The 18,454-nt window shown below is 32.2% G+C and overlaps 2 protein-coding genes across 2 annotated transcripts; both read left to right on the top strand.

Moving 5' to 3' along the window:
- The first annotated feature begins 5,012 nt into the window (after nt 1-5,012).
- Nucleotides 5,013-7,117, top strand: LOC143042940 (uncharacterized). The gene is made up of 4 exons (XM_076215444.1): nt 5,013-5,099; nt 5,316-5,401; nt 5,984-6,075; nt 6,996-7,117. Exons 1-4 carry the CDS (start codon nt 5,013-5,015, stop codon nt 7,115-7,117), a joined length of 387 nt encoding a protein of 128 aa, XP_076071559.1.
- Nucleotides 7,118-8,215: 1,098 nt separating this feature from the next.
- On the top strand, nt 8,216-11,877 carry LOC143084862 (uncharacterized). The gene is made up of 5 exons (XM_076260919.1): nt 8,216-8,292; nt 8,509-8,594; nt 9,177-9,268; nt 10,190-10,299; nt 10,937-11,877. Exons 3-5 carry the CDS (start codon nt 9,202-9,204, stop codon nt 11,249-11,251), a joined length of 492 nt encoding a protein of 163 aa, XP_076117034.1. The 5' UTR covers nt 8,216-8,292; nt 8,509-8,594; nt 9,177-9,201; the 3' UTR covers nt 11,252-11,877.
- Nucleotides 11,878-18,454: the final 6,577 nt, after the last annotated feature.

Raw genomic sequence — 18,454 nt, 5'->3', positions numbered from 1 at the left:
ACAATGTTAATTTTGAAGCTCCTTTCTGAACCATTATCACAATTGTTGCAAATAATTATTTTCTCCGTCCCATTCACTAACTATTGTATGACTAACTAGAAAGGAGGAGTGCTTTTGTTAATATGTCAAATACGGAAGCTTTGATCCCTTACACATAGAGTTGAAGAACTTTGATGTCATCGAGGATCACTGTAAATTGCATAGGATAAATCTGTTTCTGGTCATGTGGCATGCAGTTGTAACAACTGCAAGTTGGCTATAAAGATCAGAATATATACACATATTCATTTATATAAAAATTTACTCTCTAAACACGAACTCCGAATTCTAAGATTTGCACATACCTCAAAATGTCAACTTTCAACTCTTTGATGTCTTCTGATGAGGATCCGGATATTGGGGACAGCAGCATGCATTTGTTCCTTGAGTCATCACAGACTTCAGAAGTCCCTGAGCAAGGAAGAAGCCCAAGTCCAGCACAGATATGGAGGCCACATTTTGAGAGTCCAGGTATAGCAAATAGCCCAGTCACAGTTTCATCAGGTGCTTGTGGAGGGCCACTAGATACTCCTCGCTCGTATACCCGACAAACCAGTACCCCTTTACTGGGTAGAGTGCAACAAGAAAACACTTCACGTATATCCAGCTCGTGTATTAAGGTACTTCACTTTATAACTTATGAACATATGTGTGTAACCAATTGAAGTAATAAATTGACATACTTCCACGATATATAATGACGATTGGGAATTGATAGGCATGAATGAGGCGATATTATAATTTTATCATTTTGTGGCGTGGTCATTTCCATTTTAGATTTGATAAGGATACTTTTATCAGTTTAATGATATTTCATTTTGATTGATGTGACAGCTTTTACGGTTCCTTGAATGAATGCTTTGGTTAAGGTTGTACCTAATACTACAGGGAGATAACTCCGAAATTCAATTAAACGTTTTAATCACTTTTTTTTTTTAAATATTAGGCTTCTTAGTCAAACTGCTTTATAACCAATGAAATTTTTCTTATAAAGTTGTTGATTCAAATTTTTGATTTTTTAAAAATTTTTGTCAAAGGGTCAAAGTAAACATTTTGTCAAAATTTTAAGAAAATTTAACGAGCCAAATTAATATTTATATTAGTCAAGGTGTTGGGTACGTACAACCTGGAGATTAAAAATGTATTATCTTAAGTGCTAGTATAAACGCCAATATATATATATACATGGGCGATATCTTTTTGCGCCAAAAAGTAACTCATTTGCGCCACAACTTAATTGCGCCAATACTTCTTTTGCGCCACCTAATTTTCAAAACTATAGGTATCATTTGCGCCAACAAAATAATCCTATAATTGCGCCAATTTTATTGAGTTTTATTTAACAAATAAATGATTGACTAGGTACCATCAGCAAAATATTCCTCTGACATTGTACACAGAAAATAGCGTCGCATCCTTATAAAATTATTCCGCTTTGTGGATCGTTACACAATACAAAGTCATCATCTTTGTTTGTAACAACAACAACATCCAATATTCTAAAATTCTGCTTGATTTTTTAAAGTTAAGCCGGACGCAGATCGAAAAATTTCACGTTCTTATTTCTAGAGACTGATAAGGTAATAATATAGGGTTATTGCATGAATATTGGGGAATATTGTCCCGAGTAGAATTTTATATTGCACGAGCTTGCGAGTGCAATATATGTTCTACGAGGGACAATATTCCCCAATATTCATGCAATAACCCTTTTATTGCATAGCAATATAATATTTGAAAGTAAAAATTGGTTTAAACTAAGATTTTGTCGTTAATGACGTCATGAATTTTAAAGATTTATTGCACTAGTGCAATATTAGAATTTATTGCACGCTAACTTTTGGTTACGTTCTGTGGAAAATATTATATTGCTATACAATAATAATATTTCTTTTTTACAAATACAAATGTGGTATTTATACTGCAAAAATCTGCTGTGAAATTTCGTAAAGCAAAAATGTATTTTATTCTCGTGATAGTTGTCTTTTTGTATTTGTATTATACATATATACATAAAGGTCTTTCGCTAAAAGGAAACTAAGCTGGAGAAAATCTATTTCTTTTATTTGAAGGCATTACACGTTCAATTTTAAATATAACCCCTTCATATATTATATTTAACAAGGTTATGTCGCACATTTAATTGATATTTTTTTCAAAAAAAATAAGAATTATATATTAACTGCACAGCCACAGTTTGTTTGCCCTGTCTGAAAAAAAGCGAAGTGCATATTGTCATATGAATTATCTCTTCTTGTACGAAATTAAAATTGACAGTATTTCAAACAAACTAAAAAAACGCAATTTATACTTAAGTTTTGTAGGCAATAGGGTTATGTACATGGTTATTTTTAAGATCTCATGCTATTCTTTTTTTCAATAACTTTCAATCATCATATTTATGTTCAAGTCTAATCCACGGTGCAATACTATAAATTGACACATGATTGGTGAATTATTAATAATACCAATGAAAGTTTAAATATATCAACATATTTGTATTTTCAGACACTTGAGAAGTTATTTGACAATCAAAGGACATTTCTCCAAGAACAGTTTGTCAAACAAAATGCTCTTGTTGGAGAATGCCTTTCCCAGTCATTCCCAAAAAATGGGTACAATTCGAATGTAGACACTGTTAAAACATAAATTTCAACTGAGCAGAGAGAGAGTGCTGTTTTCTTCTGTGTCTATATCTAGTCTGTCATTTTTTAAATTTTTACTTACACCATTTTTGTTGTTTTCAAGTTTTAGCATTTTTTGTAAGACAAGGTAAGTATGAACGTATCGGAGGTTAGTGTTGTATAAAGTCATCTTAAAAATTGCATTAGAGAAAAACACAAGATTTAAATCCAGGCTCATGTGAAATGGGTTACATTAACCACCATATCAAACTGATGTATACGTATTATTCTGTATATATTGAAAGCAAATACCAATTTTAAGGTCTGAATCAATATAGCGTTTAAAAAATAATTCAAATTAGTAGTTTTCACAACTTATTTAGTAATGAATTTGAACTAATGAAATGTTATGCTGTACAATATTTTAGTTTCATAATACAGCTTTCCATGAAAAACCCTATTATATATGTTTTGAATCACTTGTATGTATTTTTTATGCTTGTATTAATCCACACCCCCATCTTTGTTATGGAGGTTAATATCAAACCAGTATCTAAATGCTGATACAAAGTAACACTTAACTCTTTAATGCTAGCTTTTCTAAACAATTTATTGACATTACAAATTAAAAAACTGTTTTCTATCAAGTTATATGTTTCTTTTAGTCAAATGGACTTGTTCTTGTCAAAATCTCCGTAACGATTCATGAACTTTCACTCAAAAATATGTTTTACCTAAACCGAATACTGTTCAACTTAATTTTATTAGCTCTATACATATAATGTCATCTTCCTTCACACTATAATGTATATATTATACTCAACTATGAAGTTTTGGGGTCAAAATAATTTCATTTCGAAACTTTCTATCCTCCGTAACGACATTTAAAACCTCCATAACGGACAATTCCAGTTCTAACCAACAGCAAACATATAAATGAATGTAAATATTGGAATTAAATGACAAACAAGACAACAGAATTAAAAAAAATTCTTAGTAAATCCTTATCGAAAAAGAGTAAAGTCCTGTTAGAGAAAAAAACTTTTTTTTCCTTAAATTTCTATCCTCCGTAACGTAAATCAATGATATCGGTTATGATTTACATCACCTTTTGATATTTATTAGTGATAATTGATGGACTAATTTGGTATCTATAACAATGTACAAGAATTTCAATTGGTATGATCGTGTTTACATGCATGTTTAGATTTTTTTAAATTTGTATAACCTCCGTTACATTGATGAGTCCTAAATGATCTTGAAAATGTTTGCCATTAACCGCTGTTAAAGTTACGATTGTCGTCGTAATTACACAAGTTGTGTTGTAGACTATTTTACATCTGAGAAAATGGCTGATATAACGTTTATTAAACGTTATAATGTTGCTCACATAAAAGGAAAAATGAAGTTAACCTACCTTTCTCAAAACAACATTTTTTTTCTCAAAATCTGTATTTTGTTTGTCTGTTTCCTTTATAATAAATGCTGTCTGCTACAAAAATGACTTTCGGCAGTGTCAGCAGCCGCTGATACTGATAAAAAAGTCTGACAACTTAACTGTAAATAACTGCGTCACGGAGGTTATTCAAACGGAGGTTAGATTTATTTACATTATACATGGAAATATGTAACAATATTGTTGAGTTGCTTTCTCAAAACTGATTATTGAGAAGCTTTATGGGTGATTTCAATGAAATAATCATCAAATTGATTTGTTCTTGGTTAGTACGTTCCAAAATACGCGTTACGTAGGTTGGATTCTTATATGCGACAATCGAAAAAAAGAGAAAAAGAAGATTTTTTTTAATTTTTCGTTTCATTGCAATAAAAGTTAAAGGCAGGATTTTAAAATTTGATGTATCAACTTTGCTTAAAGTCACTTTGGGCATGATTTCCAATCATATAAATATGTTTTGACTGTACCTAAAGATACGTTACGGTAGGTTATACGTTTATCGGCGACATTGGTTTAATGGGTAAATCTAAGTGTATATTATAACTTTTGATTCTAAAATATTTTTGTGGATAAAAATCAATATAGTGTCAAATAAAAAAAGCAAATCTAATCATGATTTAGATGAAATAAAGTATTTTAATTCACACCGATATTTGGAGTTTTTCTTGGCGACATTCGGAATTCGTGTGATACCCGTATATTAAATAGAAAATCACACAAATATATTTAAGATATACATCACAAAAGAATATAATTTTATTTTAGTATACATATTAATCACTTAGAACACGAAAAAGATTATCTGTGACATATGTTAAGCTTGCATTTTGTGGTTATTTGCCGGCGACACTGTAATTTTGTAATTGTACCCATTTTTTGGGAATGACTGTTCCATGTTAAAAACTTTGGAAAAAAGACCAGAAAATGGAAAGCAGCTGAATAAAAGTAAAAATGAGATTCACGTGCCTGCATATATAAAGGTATTTCATTTCTTACTGTTGTTTTATTTAATGTCACTTGGAATAAACTAGTATATATATATAGCCTTAACCAATCAAATATTCAGTTATCAATATACATGTATGCATACAGTCATGATGATACAGTGTAATCAATTAAAATACTTGTTTTCATTTTTTGTTTATACATTACTCATCATTCGAAATATAATAATGTTTACTTTAAACTTTTTACAGCAATCTGTACGTGACGGATTTAAACATAATAAGAGAGCAAATGGGTTAAAGTGGACCACAAAAACTGCAGCCGGTACAGTACTTAAGTGAGTATAACATGTATCTTAAAACAGCAATCGAATACCTAGTCCGAGATGACTTTGACATCTGAAGACCTTTTAAGAACTTGCTTGGGCAGTGGTACGGAAGAGCACACTCCTTATAGAAAACAGAGAAATTGCTGGCTGAGACTTAACGCGGCATATTTATTAAAAATTAAAGCAATCATATACCATCCGATTCCTCATTCAATGATGTGGATTATGGTCGTTCTATTGCGTCCAAGGAGTCGCTGTACCTATATGTTGCCAAACAAAAGTATAGCAATGTACGGATGGATGTTATTTTTTTTATTTATTTATTTTTTTAAAATATTTTGTTATCAAATCAAAACGTTTCTGCCTTTTATGAACTGTATAGCCCGCCTTTTAATTAAGTGTCCCCTGTATGCAACGTAAATGCACCTACATGTATTGTGACAATTCTTTTTTTTTAATATAAAGGACAAGGAAGGCTAGTCCACATTTTTTCTTTCTGTTACAAGTATGTTTAAAGTATCAATAAACGAACTATATGAGTTTAATTTCAAAATAAGGAAATTGATGATGAACATATTCTTATATTCATAGATGCAATTCTGAAGAAAATAAAGCAATGACAGAGGCGATTTTGATCTATGTGAAGGGTCAGCATCAAACTGTTGAAGAGGGTGTGATCAGGTGTAAGTACATCTATAGCTGCAGCACTTATACTTATAATATTTTGTAACAGTCGTTATAGAAGATCAAAGTTACCTATCCAATGCCTTTTATCACTTGTTTCCTAAAGTTATGATTGTATGGTGGATTGGGAATTACTTTTTTCAAACGACCCCCCCCCTCAAAAAAAAAAATCCAACCAAACACCAAAACAAACAAAACAACAAAAACAATATAAAATAAACGCGCTTAGTAAAAAGTGAAAAGAATGATTCGATCATCCCCAAATTCCTCCATGAATATCAAATGGCCGTCAATTTACGACAGTATCCGATTTCTTTCTTTACCCTAAGTGATTAATTGTCATTACTACATCGCTTTTTTTCCGACGTAGTCGGTATAGTTTCGGTTTGTGTCCTTTGAACTTAAGGACGCTTAACTATGGCAACAGAATACACATGCTCTAAAATCCTTCAACTTTTAACTTTTTATATAAAAAAGAAGATGTGGTAATGCAAATGAGACAACTTTCCACTAGAGACCAAAATTACACAGATATTAACAACTATAGGTTACCGTACGGACTTAAACAATGAGCAAAGCCCATACCGTATAATCAGCTATAAAAGGCCTCGAAATGACAATGTATAACAATTCAAACGAGAAAACTAACAGCCTAATTTACGTACAGAAAATGAACGAAAAACAAAAATGTAACATATACACAAACGAAAACCAATGAATCACTGGCTCCTGAAATATTGGCGGGATCCCAACCCTCCTCAGTTTGTTTATCAATGCGTAACATGTATGGACCTTTAATTCAAACTGTACTGGTGTTCGAGGCGTTATTCTGTTTTTTTTTTTATTATTTCATGTAGGCTTTGGCACTGAAGTATTACTTTTAGGTTTGATATTTTCACATAGTTCTTTTTTTCTGCAGGTGGGATTGAAACGTATTTCAATTCTGTTAAACAGAAGGAGATAATGGAGTTAACAGGGAAAAAGGAAGAACATAATAGAAAAATGGTTCTCTATGGCCGAAAACACAGGGTATGTTCTTAATAAACACTTGAGACAGTTTTAGTCATCTGGATAAGGAATAAACATCGGCGATAATTATTCTTAAGATAGGAATTTCAATAAAGATTGATTAAAGACACATTGAAACTTATATAACAGTAAGGAGATGTTTGATGCTTTTGATGAGTTCAAATGAATTAAACGTAATCAATTTGTTGTAGGCAGTTTGATTAAGAGATTTGAAGGTTCATGTATCATTTCCGTATATTATGGTTAATTCATGGTTTTCATAGGTAAATATCAGCCGCTGATACTGATAAAAAAGTCTGACAACTTAACTGTAAATAACTGCGTCACGGAGGTTATTCAAACGGAGGTTAGATTTATTTACATTATACATGGAAATATGTAACAATATTGTTGAGTTGCTTTCTCAAAACTGATTATTGAGAAGCTTTATGGGTGATTTCAATGAAATAATCATCAAATTGATTTGTTCTTGGTTAGTACGTTCCAAAATACGCGTTACGTAGGTTGGATTCTTATATGCGACAATCGAAAAAAAGAGAAAAAGAAGATTTTTTTTAATTTTTCGTTTCATTGCAATAAAAGTTAAAGGCAGGATTTTAAAATTTGATGTATCAACTTTGCTTAAAGTCACTTTGGGCATGATTTCCAATCATATAAATATGTTTTGACTGTACCTAAAGATACGTTACGGTAGGTTATACGTTTATCGGCGACATTGGTTTAATGGGTAAATCTAAGTGTATATTATAACTTTTGATTCTAAAATATTTTTGTGGATAAAAATCAATATAGTGTCAAATAAAAAAAGCAAATCTAATCATGATTTAGATGAAATAAAGTATTTTAATTCACACCGATATTTGGAGTTTTTCTTGGCGACATTCGGAATTCGTGTGATACCCGTATATTAAATAGAAAATCACACAAATATATTTAAGATATACATCACAAAAGAATATAATTTTATTTTAGTATACATATTAATCACTTAGAACACGAAAAAGATTATCTGTGACATATGTTAAGCTTGCATTTTGTGGTTATTTGCCGGCGACACTGTAATTTTGTAATTGTACCCATTTTTTGGGAATGACTGTTCCATGTTAAAAACTTTGGAAAAAAGACCAGAAAATGGAAAGCAGCTGAATAAAAGTAAAAATGAGATTCACGTGCCTGCATATATAAAGGTATTTCATTTCTTACTGTTGTTTTATTTAATGTCACTTGGAATAAACTAGTATATATATATAGCCTTAACCAATCAAATATTCAGTTATCAATATACATGTATGCATACAGTCATGATGATACAGTGTAATCAATTAAAATACTTGTTTTCATTTTTTGTTTATACATTACTCATCATTCGAAATATAATAATGTTTACTTTAAACTTTTTACAGCAATCTGTACGTGACGGATTTAAACATAATAAGAGAGCAAATGGGTTAAAGTGGACCACAAAAACTGCAGCCGGTACAGTACTTAAGTGAGTATAACATGTATCTTAAAACAGCAATCGAATACCTAGTCCGAGATGACTTTGACATCTGAAGACCTTTTAAGAACTTGCTTGGGCAGTGGTACGGAAGAGCACACTCCTTATAGAAAACAGAGAAATTGCTGGCTGAGACTTAACGCGGCATATTTATTAAAAATTAAAGCAATCATATACCATCCGATTCCTCATTCAATGATGTGGATTATGGTCGTTCTATTGCGTCCAAGGAGTCGCTGTACCTATATGTTGCCAAACAAAAGTATAGCAATGTACGGATGGATGTTATTTTTTTTATTTATTTATTTTTTTAAAATATTTTGTTATCAAATCAAAACGTTTCTGCCTTTTATGAACTGTATAGCCCGCCTTTTAATTAAGTGTCCCCTGTATGCAACGTAAATGCACCTACATGTATTGTGACAATTCTTTTTTTTTAATATAAAGGACAAGGAAGGCTAGTCCACATTTTTTCTTTCTGTTACAAGTATGTTTAAAGTATCAATAAACGAACTATATGAGTTTAATTTCAAAATAAGGAAATTGATGATGAACATATTCTTATATTCATAGATGCAATTCTGAAGAAAATAAAGCAATGACAGAGGCGATTTTGATCTATGTGAAGGGTCAGCATCAAACTGTTGAAGAGGGTGTGATCAGGTGTAAGTACATCTATAGCTGCAGCACTTATACTTATAATATTTTGTAACAGTCGTTATAGAAGATCAAAGTTACCTATCCAATGCCTTTTATCACTTGTTTCCTAAAGTTATGATTGTATGGTGGATTGGGAATTACTTTTTTCAAACGACCCCCCCCCCTCAAAAAAAAAAATCCAACCAAACACCAAAACAAACAAAACAACAAAAACAATATAAAATAAACGCGCTTAGTAAAAAGTGAAAAGAATGATTCGATCATCCCCAAATTCCTCCATGAATATCAAATGGCCGTCAATTTACGACAGTATCCGATTTCTTTCTTTACCCTAAGTGATTAATTGTCATTACTACATCGCTTTTTTTCCGACGTAGTCGGTATAGTTTCGGTTTGTGTCCTTTGAACTTAAGGACGCTTAACTATGGCAACAGAATACACATGCTCTAAAATCCTTCAACTTTTAACTTTTTATATAAAAAAGAAGATGTGGTAATGCAAATGAGACAACTTTCCACTAGAGACCAAAATTACACAGATATTAACAACTATAGGTTACCGTACGGACTTAAACAATGAGCAAAGCCCATACCGTATAATCAGCTATAAAAGGCCTCGAAATGACAATGTATAACAATTCAAACGAGAAAACTAACAGCCTAATTTACGTACAGAAAATGAACGAAAAACAAAAATGTAACATATACACAAACGAAAACCAATGAATCACTGGCTCCTGAAATATTGGCGGGATCCCAACCCTCCTCAGTTTGTTTATCAATGCGTAACATGTATGGACCTTTAATTCAAACTGTACTGGTGTTCGAGGCGTTATTCTGTTTTTTTTTTTATTATTTCATGTAGGCTTTGGCACTGAAGTATTACTTTTAGGTTTGATATTTTCACATAGTTCTTTTTTTCTGCAGGTGGGATTGAAACGTATTTCAATTCTGTTAAACAGAAGGAGATAATGGAGTTAACAGGGAAAAAGGAAGAACATAATAGAAAAATGGTTCTCTATGGCCGAAAACACAGGGTATGTTCTTAATAAACACTTGAGACAGTTTTAGTCATCTGGATAAGGAATAAACATCGGCGATAATTATTCTTAAGATAGGAATTTCAATAAAGATTGATTAAAGACACATTGAAACTTATATAACAGTAAGGAGATGTTTGATGCTTTTGATGAGTTCAAATGAATTAAACGTAATCAATTTGTTGTAGGCAGTTTGATTAAGAGATTTGAAGGTTCATGTATCATTTCCGTATATTATGGTTAATTCATGGTTTTCATAGGTAAATATTTTTTTGTAAATGAGAAAATTACCATTTTAACAAATCGCTTACTCAGAGACGGGTCCGGATTTTTCTGAATAAAAGGAGAGCGCCTTGTTTAAAATCTGTAAAAGAGGGGGACCCATTTTACCCTAAAATCACACTGTTTAATTTAATCCGAGTTAAGTGTCCCCGATGATACTCGTATGCTATATACGAAAACAACTGTACAAGGTAACAATACTTAATAATTCGTTATTTATAGCGATTTCAATTTCGTTTGTTGATAGTGATGCAAGGGAAATAATCCAAATTATACATCAAGTGGTATTTACTTTTCACCATCTTCTGAGTTTAACATTTAAGGTATACTGTACATATGTATCGTTTTTCAGAAACTTATCAACCGAAGAAGAACCCTAAAAGAAAGAAAAATTGATCCAAAGGAGGAGGAAAGGTTCATGAAAGCATTGGAGATTGAAACCATGTCCTCAGAAGATTCCGATTCTGAGGACGATTCTATCTTCGTTACACGTCCTCTGTCGTGGGTGTCGACAGAGTTTAAACAGCTGATACAGCGTTTGGATAGAAAATACGATCGTATGTTAAATGCTCAGGGGAAGAGATTAAAATCAAAAAGAACAGTCGGGGAGCCTTCTGATAGACCGTGTCCCAAAAAGCCCAAGGGACTGGAGTGGATGTTTGGCTAAGGTGATATGGAGTTTTGACCATCATTCATTTCAGATACATGTACATGTACTAATAAACATTTTGACATGCATACATGGTCTTGTTTAACTTATTACGACGAATTAATTTGAACTTATGTTGCCGTCTCGTTTCATTTTATTAAATTGTGTTTATATTCAGTTTCAGCTAAACATGAAAAGAACCACGGGTCATTCTCCCTTAACGTAAAACCATTTGATATGCTTGGTGGGAAAGGGAAGCGGCGGATTGACACACACGCGCTGCACACAAACATATTTTCACTTGTGTACACAATTGTTTATTTTTTGTAAAATTTTGTTCGCTTGGATCTATTCTTTCAATAATGTACATGTTTATTTTTAAATGAAATGTAGCATGTGTATGTCATTGATTATGATGTGTTATTCATTTGTTTTGTCTTATCATTTTTGTCCACTAAAACTATTAATCAATTCACAAAATTCATTACATTTATTTTTATGATTTTATAAATACGCTGACCTTTGAAAAAACAAAATCATAAATTTAATGTAAAACATGAATATAGAAATATAATGAACACGTTTTCAGTTTGTTTAGATTTATATTTATCAAAATAAGGTTTGATCAGAATGGGATGCCAAATATGTAACACTTCTTCAAACATGTAGCCATTTGAATGTGTATAATAAAGAATATGACCACATAAAATGTATTTACTTTATTATTTATACTTGTAAATAGCTTGTTCCGGGGCTTCTTGTGTAAATAAGAAAAATATAATTTCAGAGTTTTATATTGCAAAATGTACTTCTTGAGTATCGGAACTTTGATATAGGTGTACATGTGCTGCTCGATTTTGGTGTTTATCGTTGCAATTTCGTGATTCTAATTGTTTGATGTGAAAATGGTCTCAGTGCAGTCTTTTCTAAGATTCATAGTCCAGAGTCTTCTGATTACTGATTGATCGAATTACCTTTTGCTGAGTCAAAGTGTCGGTGTCTTTTTTTAACGTTTTTTAACGTTTACAACATGTGACGCAAAATGCAACTCTTTTTTTTCCTTTTTTATCTCATTCCTGAACAAAAAACGATAAATGACATAAAGGCGTTTAGCAAGTCCAGATACACCTGAAGCTTGAAACTTTTACAGCCATATAGTACAGCAAATTTGTGCAAGAGGTTATGGCCCAAGTCTCACTTAACCATCTTTATAAAAATACAAACACTCTTGTTAATTGTTAATCTTGTAGATTTGTAAATCATCAAACTATCAACATATTTGCACACACCCCTTCCCCTTTTAAACGCTTATAACAATCGTAAAAAAACCAACAAACGAACAAACAAACAAACAAACAAAAAAGGAAGTAAGAAGTTACTTAGAACATTTGAAACAGTTTATTGCGGGTAATAAATTGATATTAAATATTAAATTTACTGGCAATTACATATGAATAATTTTCAAATTTACGAAAATTTAACAATATTTAATTTAGTATATAATAAGTTTATTTTCATTATTGCATTTGTAAACTTGAAATTTAATTCACAGTAAATGGTTTAAATCAGAAAAATAAAGACATTTGTTCTGCTTTAAATTTCTAATTTTATTAAATTTACTTAAATTTTCCCTAATTTAAATTTCTCATTTAAATAGGTTTACTGCAATTTAAAAGAAAATAAATTTTAGATTTATACAACTTTAAAAATATATGTAAATTGGGTTTATTCTTAAAAGTTTATTGGTTATATTAAACTTAAAGTAAATACGGTGTAAATAAGATATTTTCAAATGGATTATACTAATGATATATTTTGAAATTTAAAATATATATTAGCTTTTATATGGATATAATTTTCTAATAAATGCATCATTTCATGCAGTGTTGTATACATAGAGATGAACGCGTTACGGACATAATTTTGCATTTACTAATCAATACATGTTGAGTTGTACAATTCATATTTCACTAACTGTTTTTCAATTTTCACTGAAGTTATATAAATATATATTTTTCAGTTCGTGTTCCTAAATTCATGTCTTTAATGTGTAAAGATGTTTAGTAACTTTTTATCACAGTAGTATTGTCAGTTAAAATATTTTGGTTAATATTTGGTGATGTATTTTTTTCCCTTAAGTTAAAGGTATATAGAGTAATGATCTCTTTTTAAAATGCATCAATATACTTTTCTATTGAACCGTCTAAAATATATTATAAGCTTATATTACACATTCACCTTTTAAATAATTTCAATACATCAGTTTTATTTAAAATTAAAGATAATTCTTCTTCTGCACACCCCCCCTTTTTTTCTTTTTTTTATATGTTGTATCGAAAAGAAAGGATCTGAATCAGAATTTACATCTATTTTTATCTGTGATCATGTTTCATTGAACGCAGCTGTGTACCTAGTTGCATGGGGTTGATATAAATGACATGTTAATTTGAAGTTATGCAGTTACTGATAAGTTTCCTTGTCAGTTTTACTGGATAATTTAAGAGTGTTCAGACTGGAGCGTTGTCAATGTGCACAACTTGTGTTTTTAAATTATAAAATTTCAATAGCAAGGTCAACATTCCAAAACTGAATGATTACCTTTGGAAGACAAAACAAAAGTTTAGTCGGAAGAATAGCCTGCTACAATATTGTACAGATGCTCGAAAAGCATCTTTAACTGTTGTTTTTGGGAGAGGAGTCGTCAAAATTATAAAAGAGGATGTGTCAAATTCAGAGGCGGATTTAGAGGGGACCAGGGAGCCCCCCCCCCCCGGGTTTCTGGGGGAAGTTTGGTTGATTATATAGGGAATCACTGAAGCATGACCAGAGCGGACCACCCCCCCCCCCCCCTATCTTAGGCAGTCAGTGTGCCCCCACGTATAACATTTCTGGATCCGTTAGTTAAATTCCCTATTCTCATACTATATATTTTTATATAAGCTTTGTTTTAAAAATGTTTTAAGAGGGAATGGCAATGTAGCGCAAATCAGATCATTATATAGGTGTAGGTCTCCATTTTGGTATATAAATATCTGGAAATATACATGGACATATATATCATGTTTAAACAAAAATATACATTAGAAAAGGGACAGGTTATAAGCAGATCCGGGTGGGTGGGGTTAGGGGGGGGGCGACGGGGTCGCCCCCCCCCCCATTTCCTGAAGAAAAGGGTTGATTATATAGAAAATCACTGAAGCATGACTAGAGCGCCCCCCCTTTTAGGTCAGTCATTGCCCCAAACCCCTAATGAAAAGTTCTGGATCGCCACTGCAGGTATATGGAGTCTTAATGGCTGACATCTACCTCCAAATAAATGAACAAATTAAATTCAAGATTAAACGGCCTTTTGGGAATAACTTTTTTGAAATGCCTATTTATTTTGATATTTATAAACATCATACAATAATATTTCAATAAAATCTTACTCGCAATGGGGATTCCTTGAAAATAAAGAGAAATTGTCTTTCAAATGACAGCACGCAGAACATGTATCTATATACATGTATGTTACTGTACGGCTTCGTTATCGATCCGTAGCATACGGTTACCACATCGTCTTGGTTACATGTATATGCATAATTGTGTAAATTATGTTTGCATTTTAACCCGTTTGGGTATTATGGTTTGCAAAAAGATTATCAGCTAATTAAACTACTTATTTGGTTTTTTTGGGCCGCTAATTTGGGCTTAAATTTTATTTAAAAATTACCAACTTGACTGCCAAAAAAAAATCTAAATATGTATATATTATAGTCCAGGCATGTTTCATATTAAAGAATTCCCATAATCGAGTTCTTATCAATATTAAAGTCAAACATCGAGTAAGAAGAGAGAAGATAAATGTTTAAGTATCGAGTTAACGAAGTAGGTTCACATTGTCGATCAGACTCAATCAACACTGATCGATGAAGCCACCAGAAGATTGATTTAACTCGTTCAACGAAAATTTTCGGGTGTCTATCTTGCTTGACACTGATTCCAATTTCTATGCGATAACCTTTGAAAGTCAATAAAATTCGAATAGGGATCAAGAAGTAGAATCCATGCACTAGATATTCGTCGGGAAATGTTAGTATATATAGAGAGAGATCAAGAAAGGTCATCATACAAATATTTGAGGTAAACGGACAGAAAGTCACAGGACAAAAGTCACAAGACAGAAAGTGAAAATTTGATAGGACAAACTAACAGTCACACTTACAATCAGTCACGCCGTTGCCGAGGAGGCATTAATTTTTAACCTTGTCTGTTCGTACGTATACGTAAAAATGTACTAATCTTATCGGGGCCTTTTATAGCTGACTAGGCGGTATGGGCTTTGCTCATTGTTGGAGGTCGCATGATGACCTAAAGTTGTTAATGTCTGTGTCATTTTGGTCTCTTGTGGACAGTTGTCTCATTGGCAATCATACCACATCTTCTTTTTTATAAATACGTCCGTACGTTCAAAAAAATGTATCCGTTCTTTAACTTTAGTTTGCCTTAACCAAATGTAAGAATCTCACACACAATGCTTATCACCACATAACACATATCAAGTTTGAATTTTGGTCTCAATAATTTTCACCGTTCCAGAGTTATGCCTTTTACAAATATGCAAAATTGCTGAATATTTCGTTTCCTGTCTCTAACTCAAATTTGCCTCAACCAAATGTTATGAAGTTTAAAAATGCTTACTGCGACAAAACTCACATCAGGAACACACTTTTAATGTTCTTGATTTATGAGCCTTTATAACGTCTTATGCAAGCGGGGGGATTATCTGCATATGGCCCATGCACACATTCCCTATTATGATTTTTAATTAAGTGTTTTCTTTTTCAAAGAAAACGAAAAAGAAAACTAATCTCAGAACTAAATTGTGACTATTTTGCCAAGTGACTTTTTGTCCGTGACTTTTTGTCTAGTGACTTTCTTTCCTACATATTTTAATGGTCAGTACTTGATAAGCTTGACTTTTACTTGATAAATAAATTTATCTCTATTTTGTGCATTTTTCTTTTGATCTTTTTTTGTGATAATTTTAATATCATGCTTCTCGCTTGAGATGGAACAATTATCGCTAGAAACTAAGGAGGCCACGTGGCGTTGCTAACGAAATTGACATGAAATTGACAACGTCGTCATAGGTAAAATAGCGATAAACAGATTATCATTGGTCATCTCAACTCGATTGCTTTTCTCACTTTCGCTGTACCAGCTCAAGCGAGAAAATCAATCTCGTTGAGATGATCAACGATAATCTATAAATATACGACGCTTGGAGCTCAATGCCATTAATCTGCGTTTTATCTGTTTTCTAGATTTATTCGAACAATACTTCTTGATCACTGGCTGACTACTGCCACCATTAATAAATCCAAACCTGACCTATATTCGACTCTACCAAACTCGATCGCCTTTTGATTCCTATACTTAACCATGCACATGCACGAGTACAAATGATCGCTACAAGACTCTATGAAAGATATCCACATAGATAGGAAGATGTGGTATGAGTGCCAATGAGACAACTCTGCATCCAAGTCACAATTTATAAAAGTAAACCATTATAGGTCAAGGTACGGTCTTCAACACGGGGCCTATGCTCACACCCAACAACAAGATATAAAGGTCGATAAAAAATTACTGGTGTAAAACCATTCAAACGAGAAAAACCAACGGTCCAGGTCTGATCTATATATATAAAAAAAGATAAACGAGAAACACTCTTTCGATCGAGGTATAATATATATCTGTTATTAGGGGCTGAAGGGTCCTGCCAGTCCATTCCATTATTCAAAATATTCATTTCATTATTTAAAATTGGCTATTTTTCAATGTTCACGCGTAATTCGATATTTAAGTCCTTGGTTACTCCTGTAATATCCGTTGCAGAACATATTGACTATATACCTTTTGTTCCTCTTTTAATAAGCTTTCGATTGAGGTATAATATATATCTGTAATTAGGGGCTGAAGGGTCATAGCAGTCCATTCCATAATTCAAAATATCCATTTCATTATTCAAAATGGGCTAACATGTTTAACCCCGTCACATTATTTATGTACATGTATGTGTCTGTCCCAAGTCAGGAGCCTGTAATTTAGTGGTTGTCGTTTGTTTATGTGTTACATATTTGTTTTTCGTTCAGTATTTTACATAAATAAGGCCGTTAGTTTTCTCGTTTGAATTGTTTTACAATGTCTTATCGGGGCCTTAAATAGCTGACTATGCGGTATGGGCTTTGCTCATTGTTGAAGGCCGTAAGGTGACCTACAGTTGTTAATGTCTGTGTCATTTTGGTCTTTTGTGGATATTTTTCTCATTGGCAATCATACCATATCTTCTTTTTTATATTTCCTCATTTTTACGCATGTTGTTGCATTTAGGTCCTCCGTAAACCCTCTTATGGTCATTGTGAATCAAAATATAGCTATAGTGTCACAGTCAAATTTTTTTTATATTTATTTCACTATTCACCGCTTCGATTTGAATAATGAAACATAAACCATTTCATTATTCATCATTCATGTTTTAATATTGAATAGTGAATAGTGAACTATGAATAATGGACGTACTTCAGCGCGGTTCATATATATGATATATGGGTAGGCCCAAATTGAATACTAACTTTTTTGCAATCTTTATAATGTTCATGTCGTGTTTTTGATACTTTTCGTATTTCATCGAGCACCCATAATATTTCATAATTGAAGGATGGCTAAAATATAGAAATAAGAAATATATTGTTTATTTTCAAATACCACAAATATCTGCCAAAGACCAAACGACGGTAAATTAAACAAACAAGTTGATAGACGGCCTTCAACAATGAGCAAAAGCCATAAAATGTAATAAATTGTTAGACAATTCAAACGAAGATCACCAACAGCCTTCGGTATGTTATGATAAAACATGATAAGACAGAAAGCAAAAAATCAGGTCCCTGAAAATTTGATTTTACCCTGAACACAGACTTTAATTTTACATGTGACAGAATTACGTTGTTTCATACTTCGTGCTTAAGAAAATAGACACATGCATGGCCCAGAGGCGGATTTAGAGGTTTTTTTTTAAGTTGGCAGCCCCCCCCCCCCCCAATTTTTGGTAAAACAAAAATGGTTGGTCAAACAGGGAATTGCCGCGGCATGATTGCAGCGTACCCCTCTTCGGCAGTCAGTGATCCTCCCCCTTATGAACATTTCTAAATCCGCACTGCATGCATGGCAAATCAG

The sequence above is a fragment of the Mytilus galloprovincialis genome, chromosome 8 (assembly GCF_965363235.1).
Source record: "Mytilus galloprovincialis chromosome 8, xbMytGall1.hap1.1, whole genome shotgun sequence".
NCBI classification, from domain to species: Eukaryota; Metazoa; Mollusca; class Bivalvia; order Mytilida; family Mytilidae; genus Mytilus; species Mytilus galloprovincialis.
Note: the sequence above shows the minus strand (reverse complement) of the source record. Positions and strands in the feature narration are given on the sequence as shown.

Coding starts and splice junctions, on each gene's coding strand:
- LOC143042940 (XM_076215444.1), top strand. CDS start 5,013: ATGTTAAAAACTTTGGAAAAAAGACCAGAAAATGGAAAGCAGCTGAAT. Junction 5,402..5,983: donor GCAGCCGGTACAGTACTTAA/GTGAGTATAACA, acceptor TTATATTCATAG/ATGCAATTCTGAAGAAAATA. Junction 6,076..6,995: donor TGAAGAGGGTGTGATCAGGT/GTAAGTACATCT, acceptor TTTTTTCTGCAG/GTGGGATTGAAACGTATTTC.
- LOC143084862 (XM_076260919.1), top strand. CDS start 9,202: ATGACAGAGGCGATTTTGATCTATGTGAAGGGTCAGCATCAAACTGTT. Junction 9,269..10,189: donor TGAAGAGGGTGTGATCAGGT/GTAAGTACATCT, acceptor TTTTTTCTGCAG/GTGGGATTGAAACGTATTTC. Junction 10,300..10,936: donor TCTATGGCCGAAAACACAGG/GTATGTTCTTAA, acceptor ATCGTTTTTCAG/AAACTTATCAACCGAAGAAG.